This window comes from Ailuropoda melanoleuca, chromosome 7 (genome assembly GCF_002007445.2).
Source record: "Ailuropoda melanoleuca isolate Jingjing chromosome 7, ASM200744v2, whole genome shotgun sequence".
Classification (NCBI taxonomy): domain Eukaryota; kingdom Metazoa; phylum Chordata; class Mammalia; order Carnivora; family Ursidae; genus Ailuropoda; species Ailuropoda melanoleuca.
The window spans coordinates 52,531,961-52,547,417 of NC_048224.1; the positions used below are offsets into that span (position 1 = coordinate 52,531,961).

Consider the following 15,457-nt stretch of genomic DNA (forward strand, 5'->3'; position numbering starts at 1 on the left):
GTGTTTTCTAATCAGTTAGAATTCTTTCTATATTTATTGTTAAATCCTAGATGTAATGTGGTAAGGTCAAAGAATGTGGGTAATACAGCATTTACTTTTTGGAACTTACTGAGCATTTCTTTATAGTCTAATATATAACCAATTTTTGTAAGTATTCCATGGGTATTTGAAAAGAATGATACTTTTATTTATATAACACCAATCTTGTTAACTTCATTACTCAATATTCACATATGCACAGATGTGTACATATATCTGCATATGCGTGTGTATTTTTGTAGGTCTACACACATGCACACAGTGACATGCATGTGAGCATGCACATGTGCGCACGCGCACACACACACACACACACACACATATTCTGGAAGAGACATGCCAAAGGTTCCTTCTATGATTGTGGCTTTGTTGAACTCACTTCATTTCCAGCAGTTTTTTGCTTTATATATTTTGATGCAGTGTTGCTTTGTGCATAGAAATTTGCAGTCATTAGATCTTCTCAGTCAACTGTGCTTTTCGTTAATATCTGTCCTCCTCTTTCCCTTGTCCAGTGTTTTCTGTCTGGAATTCTGCTTTATATTCCTACTCCTGCTCAGCCCACCAGGATCATAGGTGTAGTGGCAGTGCTTATGGCAGGCTGCTGGGACGACATCCCATCTGTTGTCCACGCACGCCTCCAGAGAGCCTGGGGTGTGGATCGTGCTGTACAGCCAGTCCTCCTCTCCCATCGCTGGCCGAATCCCAGCTGGGGTGATGCCAGGAGGCTGTGCTGAGGCTCACACTGGCCTACCATAGCCATGTTTTCATATCACACGTTATTTTCTTACTAAGTACCCTCAAGAAAATTCTCTATCTAGCCTTAGTTCTTTGTACCAAGGACTGTTGCTTTTTTTATTTCTTCTTTTGTCTCTTAGTTAATTTATGATTTTGGGGTGTGCCTGTAGATAGAAAAATAGACACATAGCTAAGTAAACAAATAAAAAACCGAATTCAGTCCAAATGGGCGTTGTCCTGGATATGACACTTTAGATCTATCCAACACCATCGGTTCGTGAAAAATACAGGTATCTGTCCCTTTCATGGCCTGTTACTTTCCAGTTGGGTTATAGGAAAAAATTCTTGTGGCTGGAGAGTGTATGAACTAGATATGCTAAAATCTTGCCAGCATTCATTTTGGTTGTCACTCGGATGCTTGATTGCAGTGGAGCAGTCTGTGTGAGAAAGTAGTAGTCACGATTGGAAGTGAAGTCAGAATAGTGTCTCGGTTTTCTGTAAGTCACCCTTTACACCTTCGAGCACAGCAGTGCTGTTTTGTGCTATTTTGTTCTGATTCATGATGAGTGCCCACCATTACTAAATATCTTCTTTAATTTTAGGGATCTATCTTCTGGATTTAATCTACATTGATTCTGCATATCCTGCCTCGGGCAGCATCATGGAAAACGAACAAAGATCCAATCAGATGAACAATATTCTCCGAATAATCGCTGATTTACAAGTTTCCTGCAGCTACGGTTAGTACCCCTGGTTGCTGGCACTGTGAAATCTTACATCACGGAAATTTGGATTCAGCACCTTATCAGTGAGAAAGCTCTAGAAAACTCTACAAAGCTCTTCATTTTAATATCTTGAGCATCTACCGTGTGCTGGACCCTTTACCCACAGGCTTGATCCTCAAAGACTGTGAAAACTAGTTGTTCCCATCTCTGTGTTACAGACAGGACACTGAGGCTGAAAATAGTTCAGTTTCTTGTCTGACATCACGCATCTGGGGATGCGGAGCCAGGTCTTTCTGGCTCCCAGGGCATTCATCCACGAAGAGCTTTGTGGGCAGCCCCTGGGCAGCTGTCCTCCAAGAAGATTCAGGAACCCATGTTCCTTCACGTTGTGGCTCCGCTGTGTCCCATGGCCTCAGGGTCCTCTAATGAACTCGGTATCCATCGGCAGATGCAAGAGGACAGAGAATCATACAAGAATAGGTTTTATGGACTAGATTTGTACATGGTGCTCATTTCTGCTGGAGAGGCTAGGACATGTAGTCTAGCTGTGGGCCTAGAAGAAAAAGGGAGCTGACTTGGTAGAAACTGGCTAGGCTCTGCCACACATGACCAGATCCAAAGTATGACCAGTTGTCAGAGATGAAGTTGAGGAAGAGAGAAGTCAGAACGCTGGGTGGGCCATCCATGCAGTTGCTGATTTCACCCAGGATGACGGTGGACTCTAGGGTGTGGAATGCAGCTGTGAGCCAGGTGTCCCGGTCCTCCAGGAAGCGGCAAGAATGACCAGGGTGCCGGCCGGGAGGAGTCAGCAATGAAGAAGGGAATGGGTGACAGAGCTGAAGGAATGTGCCTCTGTGGAGCAGGGTTTTCACAGCGGCTGGAGGAATAAAAGTGTGGAAGCAGCATAGGGGGTCAGGACGGAAACCAACCCCCACCTACAGTACACAGGGCGTGAGAAAACTAACAGCCTCCATTTGGGAAGGCCACAGGGAAGCCAGGGTGGGGTTCTGTGGGGTGGGCTTGTAGAAGCAAATCCCTCCCGCCCCAAACCCTTCCATGGGCACTTCCAGATCAGCTGGCCTGACCAGAGGAGCTGCGAGGGGTCCAGACTCCCCGTGCAGTCCTCCCCTGCCCAGGCTCTTTCCCTTCACAAGTACATCAGCACTTGCTCTCCGCTGGCCTGCGGGGTGATTACACACATGGCGTTGGGGTCGGACGGACTCAGGCTCCAGTCTCAGCTCTGCCTGCTGAAAAGTCACTTCCTCTTCTCTAAGTGTGAGTTTTTCTCATTGGTAGAAATGGGGACACAACGTGTACAGAGCCCTTAGCACATTCCAGCATTTCATTAGAGCTCAGTAAATCCTTGTACAACTGTCACCCTCATTCATCTGCATCTTCTCAGACGTTATCAGCTTCGTGAAGTAGGTGTCATTATCCCCGGAACAAGTACAGTGAGGGTCTAGAGAAGTAGAATGACCTGTTCCAAATCTTGCAGTTAAGGGGCAGAGCCATCAGGAGTGCCTCGCAGCACCTGGACACACGTCCCCAAGAGTGAGGGGCCCTCCCCACCCCCTTTCAGCTCCTCTTCACAGCCTCCTTTACTGCCTTCACCTCTTCCCTCAACTTGTTCTGTCCCACCCCTTGAGGAATGGCAGAGAGGACCATAGAGGATTTTCGACCCCCTTGGAGTGCAGTGACCGTGAAAGTCTGTGGAGGGCATCTGGGAAAGAGATGGGCTGCAATGTGGCAGAGTTGTCCGTTGACGGGGACGAAACCTGGCTCTGCCACTTCTCAATGATGTGATCTTTTCCAGTTGCCATAGTTTCTTTCTCTGTGTAACAGGCATATTATTTCCCCCAAATGAGGCAGTGTGACAGTTAAAGCAGATGCCTTCTAGAAACCATCTGGTGCATAGCCTGGCACAGAACAGGTGCGCAGGAATCTAGGCCCCTCCCACACTTCCCAGGATGGAGTAACTCCAGCCCATGGGCCAGACTCTCATGCTGTGCTCGGACCTGGGTTGGACCTCTGCACCAGGCTGGATGGGGTTTGTTCATTCATCTCGCATTCTTGTCATGCAGGGGGTGGGAGGCTTGCCCAGTTGCCCCAGCGGAACCTGTTTTAGGTCACAGACACCCAGCTCTGGTCTGTTCTGGAGGCCTTTCTCTCCCCAGCTAAGGAATGGTGGTGACTTCAGGGTATGTGGTCTGTGGCCCAGCCATTTGGTGGGGGGGCACTCCTTGAGGGCAGATTGCATCAGTGATTCCTACACTTCTCATTCGGGGACGGGGAGACACTGAAGCCTGTGGGTTCTGTCCATGTTTTGCAGATCACCTCACAACCCTGCCCCATGTGCAGAAGTACCTGAAGTCCGTACGCTACATCGAAGAGCTCCAGAAGTTTGTGGAAGATGACAACTACAAGTGAGTGCCCGCTCTCTCGCCTGGCCCTTTGGGACCAGTGAGCTGCCACCTGCAGGGCTTGCAAAAGGTCACCGCAGCAGCACCCGTAAATCAGCACACACGGGCGCAAGCATGTAATGTGACCTCTGGCCCCAGATGCACAGGCCCCATAGATCTGAGGAGATTGTTCTGTCAGCTTCTCGGCCTGGCTCTCCCACATTGCATGGGTAGCATGAACCGGATTCCACGGCTCTGCGTGGTACCCGCTTTGTGCTCCGGGTCGTCACATGTGACTCCCCCTCCCCCCACAGCGCTGGGTGGCAGGACAGTGCTGTAGCCATGCCTCCAGGCTGACAGAGTTCTCCAAGAGCCTGTTTCGTGGACGAGGCAGCTCCCTGTGGCCCCAGCTTTCTGCAGGACTCTTGCCATCTGGCACTGGCTGACGCCCCATCTCCATCCCATGCAGCCCTTCAGAGTAGACTCGGTTCCCACGAAGAACCCTGTGGGCCCTTTGTCCTCATCTTCCACTCACCCTGCTCTGGCTTTCAGTGGGCTCTTCATTTGTGGCACCTGGGAATTTATCCAGCATGTCTATGTATTTAGAGGGAGAAGGAGGATTTTTCAGATCAACTCTGTCTGCCACATTGATTGGACATTCTCTTGGCTCATTTTGAGCTTGAGGCCAACTAAGAGTCTCAGTGCTTTTCGTTTGACCGGATATATCAAGGCAGATCTCAGCCATCTAGTAACTGATCGTTTACCCCTAAATGTCAACTTTACATGTGTTCTTTCGAATCTCATCTTAATTGCCTGCTTCAGGTGTCATGTTCCTTTGAATCCCATTATCCAATATATATATGTATTTTATCTCCTCCAGCTTTGTATACCAGTTTGATTACTTGGTCTTCATCAAAATCACTGAAAATGGTAGGGAACTCTGGCCATTAGAGACACCCCCAGTCACTCCTGATGTGCTCACTAGGACCTTGGGGATGGCAGTTGAAACAGCTCCACATCTGGCCATGTCTACAGTAGTCGTTCTCTGCCCTGTGAATCAGAGTCACCTGGGAAGCTTTATCACCGTCCATATGTTTGTGGTGGAGCCTGGAAATTTGTGTTTTTCAAAGCTCCCTGGATGGTTCTAATAATTAGCCATTTTAGGGAACACAGACATAATGTCTTTAGTTGTTATTGTATGATATTTTGTTAGAGCAGAGTATTATATGAAATTGTGATCTATTACATAATAGTAACAATAACAGATGAAGGCCAGAGATTACCATTAAAATTATGTTTGCCACAAATTAAGCTCATTTTACTTACAAAGCATTTCCTGTTCCTGAAAAGAGTACCCCGGAGTGTGAAATTATTCCCACTTAGGTTCTGGGATAATATTTTCCATTCATGTGCCGGTAGTACAATTAAAGAGACAGCAGTTTTTCATTAACACTAATATCCTTTAAGGAGAAAAATGGTCTATAAATACTTCTGACCATGAGATAATCCTTGGACAAGCTGCAGGTTGTGAGTAATTACTGCTTCCATTCTGAAGGACATTGAACACCCCCTGTGCTTACTGCTAACCAGTCAGCCTGGATTTTACAAAGGCCTTTTGTTGTGGTCCAAGTGGGCAAAGCAAGGGAAGAAGCCTGTACTCTCTCCCCCAGGGCCCGGACCATGGATGGGGTCCCTCCCCAGGGAGGCCCTGGCTCTTAGGGACACAGGACATGCAGGGCTTGTGATTCTGCCGAGGAACCCACATTCCATGGCCCAACTCACGTCCCAAGACTTGTTCCCTACCCAAAAGGGCGCAGTGGCTTCGTTATTACCTGATGATGGAACATTTCTGACACCCTGCCCCCATCTGCTTGGGAGACACTGTGCCATGGACCCAAACAGTGCTTGTTTTTCTCCACTCTTTGTCCATTTTATCTTATTTAAGAAAAATTACCCAAATTCCTACCACTTAGAAAGCATGGCCTTTAGCATTAAGTGAACATAATTTTGGACATTTTTAATGCATAGGAAGTGCATAGAGACACAGAGAAGGATGGACAGATGGTTGGATGGAATGATAGAACTTATTAAAATCGGATCATGCTACACTTGCTATTTTTAATGGAAAGTATTTTAATTTAACCAGAAAAAGGAACTGAAATAAAATGTAAGGAATTGCTGCTCTTCAAGTAAATATTTCTTCAGCACAAGAGATATGATTTCCTAAAAGAGCCTTCTAAGATTACCAAGAGAGGTCAAGAAAAACATGAAGGGTTTGAGTCAGTGAGTCCTGTTTTAACTAGGTCTCCACTGTGCGCGGGGTCAGTTGACTGGTTATGAAAGATGAGAATGTCAGCCCTCTCCCCCGCCTTCTCCTCCCCTTCACCATCTTCCAATTTTTTGTTAGTCGTGTTATTATTACTACACAGTCCAAGTTTATAACGTATGCATTATGTTCGGGAACCATAATTCCTACTGGTTAGTGTTCTTAAACAGATTGAACTCTTACCACCTGTGTTCCTCCACAGCTTTTCCGTTCCTGGAGTCTTTATTTTAAGGACTCCCTTATTTAGCTGGATTTCCCCATGGGGCAGGTTTTTACAAGTCCTGCATGCTCTGATTTTCCTCGTGAAAACGTCCATGTGTGACGGGGCCTCGCCTCACAGGGCCGCGCACGTCTGTGCCTCTCCTGCGGCACTTACAGACCCCGCTCCCGTTGCCATCTGACACTAGATGCTGCTGTAGAGAAGTCTGAGCCACTCAGATCCTTTCCTCTTGTAAGTGACTTGCTTTATCTGCCTGGTGGGTGAAGGATTCCTTGGAGTTCAAAGGCACAACAGGAAGAATGGCTCAGAGTGGTGTGTTCTGTACCAAAGTTCCCTGCAACGTGGCATGCCCTTCATTTTGGAGGGACTCTTTGGGTTATCTCTGACTTCTTCTGTCCCATTTCTTGGCTTTCCTCTTTCAGGGGTTCCAGGCATCCATATGTTGGGTACTGTCTGCCTTCCATGTCCCCTAGCTTCTTCCTAGTGGCTGTAATCTCTGTCTTGGCCTCCCAGACACTCGGACGATCTGTCTCTACTTAGGTATTCATCTGATCTTTGGTCCGCTAGGACCCCAGTCTCCCTTTCCATCTTACTCCTTTGTGTCATTGTCTCATTTTTCAGTTCTTGCTTTATTCAACCCATGTTCCAAATAAGCTGTTCTCCTGCTCAAAGCACTTGGGGGGATTTTCTTGTGTCCCTTGGGGCTGCCTCCTGGGCTGAACGATCTGCACACTGCTCTATTCCTTTCTCTTTCCTTTTTTATTTGAGAGGATGTTTGCTAGGCTGCTGTACCATTTCTGTCTGTCTTGCTCCCATTTGAGAAGCTCCATCTGGATTGTCCATGGCTCCAATGGAGGGAGGCAGCATCTGACCCTGCTCCCGTGCTTGTGAGGTGGGCTGGCTTTCTCCTGTGCGCGGTGAGGTCAGGGCGCTTTGTCTTTCCCTTCTTCTGTAGCCTGGGGGAATGCAGGGCTCAGACTCCAAGGAGACAGGGAGCAAGCAGTGTGTTTTAGACACGCGGGCTCTGTTAAAAGGCCTGTATCAGGGTTTCCTCCACCTCATTGGGGGCTGTATCCCGTTCCAGAGAGGGGCACCCTCGTTTTCAAATCACCCCCTCAGGGAACCTTCATTTCTGTCAGAGTATCCACCATGCCGTCCACCCATTTCATCCATTTCTTGCCAACATGTGGTCCCACTCCAAAGAGGGAAGGGTAGGGACTCCTACTCAGACCTACCAAGAAGCCTCAGAGGGCAGGATAGGAGCCCTGCTGTGTCACACCTCTTGCTGTGACTCCACAATCCTTTTTCTTTCCTTGGCTGCAAGTTTCTGAAGTTCATGGCTTTAGTTCACGCCCCTCTCCTTGATGAGTTGCAGCCGGTAAGTTCTTCTACTCCTGGGCCTTTATAATTATTTGTTGGTTTTGTTGGGAGAGGGGGAATCTGGCATTGGCTTCACTCCATCATTTTCACCCAGAGGTTCTTAATCAGTGCTGCTAATAATAATAATAATGATAATGTTGAGGTGCCAGTCCTCATAACGTGTCCACTGCCTTGTGCCTCTCTGGGGCATCCGAGAAAGGGATGCAGTATAATAATTAAAAACCCTGATTTCAGGCCAGACAGTCCTGGGTTGATTGCCTGCCCTGCCACTTGCTAGCCTGTGAATTTGGGGAAGCTACTTAACCTTTATGCTGCTCAGTTTCCTCATCTGGTAGATGGGCACAATAAACGTCCCTAGTCCCCAGGCTTGTCTTGAGATCTGGGGCAGACCCCAAAGGGCTCCTGGGCTCCGAAACTCTAGCCCTTAGCAGCAGTCCTGTCTCCCGACTCCAAGCACACATGTGATCAGTCCCCCTCTGATACACCAGAGCCCCTCTGATCTCGTGAAAATCTTTGTTTCCAGACTGTCACTCAGAATTGAACCGGGAAGCAGCTCTCCGAGACTGGTCTCTTCCAAGGAAGATCTCGCAGGTACTGTAGCCACCTCGAGTGGGGACACACCCACTAATGGCCCAGGCATGGCTGCCAGGGCTGGCTCTGACTGTGGCATCAAGGGCACAGTTGAGTTGCAGGTTGGCAGACTCCACGATCCTAGCAGCCCTTGTACACCAGCCTTCTGGCCCCCTAATCCGTGGGGCCCCTGTGGGTCACCTCTGGGCTGGGGCTCCCTGAAAGAGCCTAGGACCCGACAACCCCAAGAGAGGCCAGATCATACCCTCAGGTTGGGAACATGCACAGGGTAGAGAAAACCCTAGGTTCTTCTCCGAGTCACCTGGGCCCTTAGCATTGGGCCGGATACCTGGGCTCGGGCTGATGTGCCCTGGAGGGGTGGGGTGCATGGGATGCCTGGAGACTTGGTGCCTCCAGACATGGAGGGTTCACCCTCCTGGAGCATCAGCTTTATTCACATATTTGGAACACAGTGTCCCTAGTGATTAAGGGATTCGGTACAGGGTTCCCATCCGAGGGTGCAGGATTCTAAAGCAATTGTTGAGGGCCATAGAAGGAATGGTAGGAAACACTAACGACTCAAGACTGTTTCTTCAGGAGGTAATGCCAAAATTCTGGAGCAGAGTGGGCTCAAATCAAAAAGCATTCTGCCCTTGAATCTCCTTCAGATTAGTCTGAGTAAGAGGCCTCTGCCGCCTTATCTGGTTAACGTGCCTTAACAGGATAAACCAAGTCTCTGGCCTTCCCCGTGTGCGAAGAAGTCCCCACAGTCAGGCTTGCTTTCTCCCCTCTGGACAGTGCCAGAGGATTCATCTCCTAGAGCCCCTTCCTGCTGCAGGCTTCCGTTACTTCTGCCCCTGCTGCGCTTGGCCCGTCCCCACTTCCCTCTCCCTGCATGCAGGAGCCACTGAGCAGGGAGAGACGGGAGGGCCTGCTGTGAGCCAGGCACTTAGAGTGAGCCAGGCACCCAAGGGGAATGAGGCGAAGACCTGCCCGCATGGAGCTTAGGCTTTAGCAGGGAGACAGGCAGCAGAGCCGTGAGGAGGGTGAGGCACAGTACAGGAAGAGAGATGGCAGAGGGAACGTCTTAGCCTTTCCTCGAGGGGCCAGCTCTGCCTCTGTCTAGCAACTCTCTCCATCCACAGGCCAAACTCAGGCCTCATCTCTGCCTGAGAGAAGCAAGGCCTCTGGAAAGTTCCCCAGCCAGGCCCCTTCCACATGCCTTGAATGCCTTTCCCTCGTGTTTCCGTGGTTGGCTCTTGCTCATCGTTCTAAACTTAGAGAGACTTTATTTCAGCTCTTTGTTTCTTGATGACATCCCCATTTGTAATTTTTCTCTTTGTCTGGTCACTGGGCCTCACTTAGTTCCTGTTAGGCTCATCCCGCTGGATGAGTCTCCAGCACCTGGCATAATGCTTGTGCTGTATGGATGCTCGAGCCTCCCCGGGTTCATGGATGAGTGGGTGAAAGGAAGGAAGGACCAGGCCGAGGCTCCAGATGGGCCTTTGGTGCACACTAGCCTGGAGCACAAGACGGGTCTTATTGCTGGAGCCTCATCCCTGAGCCTCAGAAAGCCTTCTCCTCCCCAGGGCCCTTCACACCCACCTGCAGCCCCAGCAGCATCATCTGCCAGCCTCACCTCCCGAGTCTCAGCCATTCGGCAAGCTCGCAGTCTGCTTATTATCAGGTCAGATGGCAGCAGAGGCCTCCCCTTCCCCTAGGCATCTATCTGGCCCAGATCGTCCCTTCACTTGACCAGCACCTGCCTCACTACCTTCTCCCTGAAGAAGAGACCAGGGCCCCACCTCTGCCCCCAGCCCAGTTCTCCACTAAGCACCACCAACTCCTCCTGCCAGGCCGGAGGTTGTGGGCCAGGACCCAAAGCTCAGAAACTAACACTGCTAATTGGGGGCCTCAAGAACTGACCTTCTCACTGAGCCCCGGGCAGGAAAGGAGGAGCTGTACTGACTTTTGACCCCTGCCTATGATGGAAACCAGAGCCTGGGAGCCAGGACCCAGCCCCTGGCCCAGCCTCCCCAGGGTCCACCAGACTTTGCTGTTTTAGCCACCGTCCCCTCCATCGGCTCTGTCATTTATTAGCTATGTGAGGCCAAAACCCAGCAAATTAACCAACTGCCAGCATCAGTCAGAAACCTGTCAGGAAAGAGAATTGCTCCCCCTACCACACCCTGGCTCATACGAAGAGACTTAAATGAAACTGAAATGGGAATGATATAAAGAATGGTGAGGCACCAGCACCTCTCGGCTGAGGGACCTGGGAAAGAAAAGGTCACCAGCTCCAGAGATTGCTGAGCTGAGGAGGACTCGGCTTCTGAGGGGGCAGACAGAACAGTCGACGTACCCGCCAAGTCTCAGTTTCTCCATCTGTAAAGTGGGCATCATAATGCCTCCCTCCCATGGTTGTTGTGGGGATTTATTGAGACCACGTGTGTGAAACAGTCCAGTGCCTGACACACAGAACTTTCTCATCAAGTGTAACTTCACTAGGATGATGTGATTGTCATCACTATGAGGATTGTGCCTGCGTCACTGAATCGGCCTTCAGCTTTTCGTGAAGCGTCGCTGCCTCAGGGGTGCTTTCCTCCCACTGGACCCCCACCCTCCTGGCCCAGGTCAGGCCCCTGTTACACCAGGGTTGGCAAACGGTGGTCCAGATCCAGCCCAGCCCTGGTTTTGTACCGGAGCACACCACACCCATCTGTTGACATATTGTCTGTGTCTGCTTTCCGTGCCAGTGGCAGAGTTGAGAGGTTGGGACAAAGACCCTATGGCCTCCAAAGCCTAAAATATTCACCATCTGGCTTTTTACAGAAACTCTGCCAACCCAGCGTTCTCCACTCTTGCAGAGCCGGTCTGTACTTCTCCATGGCTCTTCCCCCCCTCCGTGGGGATTCAAGTCTTATCTGTGCAGATTTGTTCCATGTCTGCCTCCCCCCCCACGCTGAAGGCCCCCCAACATAAGGACCCCATCTGGCATCCCCAGAGCCTGGCACACAGGGGCCCTGGGGAAATCGCCGCACTCGCCTGTCCTCGCCTCTTCAGCCCGGCCTCTGAGCTCCTGGCTGGACCCTTCAGGCCCTGGGCTCTGGAAGGCAGCTCCAGGGCTGCTGACTGCTGACTCCACACTCCCTTCTGAGGAAGTGCTGATGCGGCACTTTTCACACAGTGGTGTGAGCCCGGCTCACAGGAGTGTTTTCCACCAGTTTTCCAAAGCCCTGGCTCCGGCCCTGGAAGCAGGATGTTAAGGTTTTCATTGATCACCAGAGGGCCCGGGAGTGTCTGGAAGGCTTCCGACGCACTCAGTGGTCCTGGCTTCCCACCCGCAGCCTCGAAGCCTCTCCGAGGACAGAGAGGCGGGGGCTGCTGCAGCCTGGGGCTGCGGAGGGGTCCTGCGGAGGGCAGGACCAGAGGGGCAGCTCCCACGAGGCCTTCCGCCATCTGGCAATCAGACCAGGCTGCATGGCAGGAGCCCGACCGGCCCAGGGACAGGAATGTGCCTCTTGCAGTCCCAGGAATGGGAGGAACGCAGCCTCCCTCAGCTCCTTGGGATGGGGGTTTCAGCTACCTCTCCAGGCTCCCTTTCCAGCAGTCAGGCACCCACCCACACACCTGCCAAGGAGAGGGCCCGAGATGCCTTCGTTGGTTCGTGCACTCAGGACATCCAGACCGAGGGCTTACTGTGACGGGCCCTTGCAATGAGCCGGGTACCCAGTGGAGCAAGGCACCTGCCCGCATGGAGCTTGGCCTTTAGCAGGGAAACCGGCAGCAAGAGCTGTAAGGGGACAAGGAGATGTGGCACAGGAAGAAGCCAGAGGAGGCCAGCGTAAGACCAGGATGGTTGGTGGGCTCCCTGACCCTTCGGTGGGGCCCACTTCCGTCACCATCTCTCCTGCCTCAGGTGCTGAGACCTGCTGACCCAGCACTGGGAGCAGCTGGGACTTGGGTCTCTCAGAGGCCTTGGTTCACGTCAGTGTGGTCCCGGGCTGAGGCTATGCCCTTCTAGTCTGTGATGGCCCCTGCGCCCCACAGAGAGCTGCCCGCTCTCCACCCTGGGGAGTGGCCATGCTGGCAGCTCTGCACCAACAAATAGACTGTGAGAACGGAAATGGAGAAACCTTCTCAGTTTCTGGGCTATGGAAGAGAGAGGGCCAGGAATGCCACGTTTTCAATCCCCACCCCCCCATATGTAATGTTTCATTTATATAAATGAACTAATATTTTCCTGGAGAGCAAAAATCATAAAGAACGTTGACCCCCAGAGAGGGCAAGTGGTGTTTGTGTGTGCCTTGGAACCGATGAAGACATTTCCAGATTCTGTTAGCCCCACCTCCATGTGGCTGAACCAACTGACAGGTTTTCTCTCAAGAGTCCTTGGCAGCAAAGCAAGGCCATGGAAAATCTCAGCATGGGCCTCGGGTTTCTGTGCTCGTACCTTCAGACCTGCTCTCTACATACCTCTGTGTCTTCCTTGTCTTACTGCCTCTTGGGGAAAAGCCCTGCTTTGGAGTCAGGCAGACCTGAGTTCACGGCGTGGCTCCAGCACTTACCAGCTGTGGGACCTTGGGCCATGGCTTACTCCATCCGAGCCTCGGTGTTCTCATTGGTGACACGGCCATGGAATAAATACTTCACGTAGGCTTACTTCCCAGGGCTGAGGCTGTGCCGGGAAAGCTCTCAGCCCAGCGCCTGGCACATGCCCACCACTCAGGATCACTGGCTCATGGCCCATACAGGGCAGACTCCAATGCTGTCCTGATGGAGGGACAGCATGACACAGCTGTCAGAGCAGGGGACAGGGAGCTGGAGGGCCCTTCCCTCAAGTCCAGCTCACTACTCAGCAGCTGCGCTGGGTACCACCGCTGCACAACCAGCCACCCTGGACCCTAGTGGCTCAGAACCACCATTCTGTTACAGGCACGGGCTCTGTGGGTCAGGAGATCGAACAGGATACAGCCAGGGCGGCTTGTCTCTGCTTCACAGTATCTGGGGCCTTAGCCAGAAGGACTTGAAGGTTAAGAGGGACTCAGTGGCTAGGCGCTAGAATCATCTGGATGCACGTGGCACTGGCTGTTGACGGGGCCACAGCTGGGGCTGAACACATATGTACGCATGGCCTCCCATGTGGCCTGGGTTTCCTTACCGTATGGCAGCCTCACAGTTGTCAGCTCCTACATGGCAGCGTTCCCCCAGAGCAAAGGTCCCAAGAGCAGGGTGGAAGCTGCGTCACTGCATCTGTGTGACCCCCTCAGAAGTCACGTGGCCTTGCTTTTGCCACACTCAGTTGGTCAAGGCAGTCACATAGGCTCACCCAGTTCCAAGGAGAGGGGACTCTGACCCAACCACTCAACGGGGGCAGTGTTGAGAATTTGTGGACGTGTTAAAACCACCACCAGCTGGTTCCGAGTAGGGAAACAGAGGCTCAGAGATGGTGGTGGTGGTGGAGGTGGCAGGGGTGGCAGCCACCAGCAGGCATTGAGCTCGTACTCGATGCCAGGCGCTGTCGTAAGTGCTTCCTGTGTGTTCACTCAGGACCCTCACACCTACCCTGTGAGGTGAGGGCTGATAGCTGTGTTCTGTAGGGGAAGGTACTGCGGCGCTGGCCCCCTCATCTCTCGTATGGAGGAAGGAGCAGAGCCAGCTGCTAAGCCCGGGGGTCTGGACTGGTTGCCCTTATCCCGTGCGTGGAACAAGCAGGAGGCACTTGAGGGTCCTAGAGCACCCTGGGCTCTGCCCCATTGCCCTTTGTGTCTATGCAGTACAGTAATAGGAAGTACAGTGTCTATGCAGTCATCGCTGCCCTGGATGACAACCTGAGCAGTTTCATGGGTTTTTCAGAGATCCCACAGGTTCCTTGAGCGGGGCATGTGTCAGTCCATTCTGGAACCACTGCAGCTCCTTCACAGAGTCTGTGCCCCCGGCCAGCTGCTTGCATCTCTGCAAGCCCTTAACTCCATGCCAGCTCTCCTCTCAAGGGGCCACTGTGGTCGGTGGGAGGCCACACCCTTCCTTGTCCTGACAGACCCACGAATGCAGCTAACCCTGGTGTGGCCACCACTGTCCTCTGGCTGGGGCTGTGTGGGCTCCCATGCCTGAGTAAGACACTAGGAGTCCCCTGGGTCTCCCAACTGCTGGGAACATGCTTCAGGCTCCCTAAGTGGCCTGTAGAGACCTCCCCCCCACTGTAGAGTAGTGAGCAGAAGAAGAGAACACTCTGGGTGGGGGTGGGTACTCCGCCTTCCATAGGCTCCTTCATTAGCTTTTCTAGATTCTCAGAATGGGTTAAGGGGCCCAGGTGAGGCGCTTGAGAGCCGAGAAGCCAGTGTCTGCTTCTTCGCTCTGCAAGTTCACATCTGCTCTGCTCCTCATCTCTCTTCTTAGTAGCCTGCTCCGTCAAGGTCAGGCAGAGGAACAGAGACACCACCCCTCTTCTGTCCCACTCTGCTGCCCCGCTGTGTCCCAGCTCCACACATGGCACCAGCGGCTTCCCCAGCCTTGCTTGCTCTGACTCTAGGGAGAAAGCATCTGGGCCTCACCACTGTTGAAGGGGGATCGGATGCCATTTCTCAAAAAGAAATGAACCGGGGCATTCTGAATGATGTGTGAGCCAGATCTTGGCTCACGGCGAGGACCCGTGAGAGCTGCATGGATGAGAAACAAAGAATGTGTGTGAATGTATCAGTGACCGGCTCCCAGGCTCGCCCATGAAACCTGGCCTGAAAGGCTTTCTCTGCACAGGGCCCCAAGTCCCTGAGTGCCAGAGGGCAGCCCCAGGGAGGGCCCCACTCTGGGAACGGGGCTCAAAGCACACACAGTAAAGAAGCCAGGAGACACCCCCTTCACCCCGTGCGCCACGTGCCCCGGTGACGCTGTCTGGAGCCTCAGATCCGGCCATGGTCACTCCCCTTCTCCAACACAGAGAGGCTCAGGAGGCCGAGGAGACTGGATGCCGAGCTCCCGGCAGCCCAGGCAGAGGCTGGACTGGAACTCGAGTCTTGTGACTCCGAGTCCCCTCACCACAGCTGCCTCCCATTAATTTCCAGTG

General features: G+C 52.2%; 1 protein-coding gene across 14 annotated transcripts in view; it reads left to right on the plus strand.

Annotated features, from left to right (window-relative positions):
* RALGPS1 (Ral GEF with PH domain and SH3 binding motif 1) overlaps positions 1-15,457 on the plus strand; it is a 255,617-nt gene that overhangs the window by 199,974 nt on the left and 40,186 nt on the right. For 13 of the 14 annotated variants that reach the window (XM_034664532.1, XM_034664533.1, XM_011221139.3 and 10 more), the window contains 3 exons: positions 1,377-1,514; positions 3,829-3,922; positions 8,348-8,415. In XM_034664532.1, the coding sequence (XP_034520423.1) occupies positions 1,377-1,514; positions 3,829-3,922; positions 8,348-8,415 (300 nt within the window). Of the gene's footprint in view, positions 1-1,376; positions 1,515-3,828; positions 3,923-8,347; positions 8,416-9,983; positions 12,678-15,457 lie in introns of those variants that run through there. The other variant, XM_034664541.1, reaches the window with a different exon arrangement.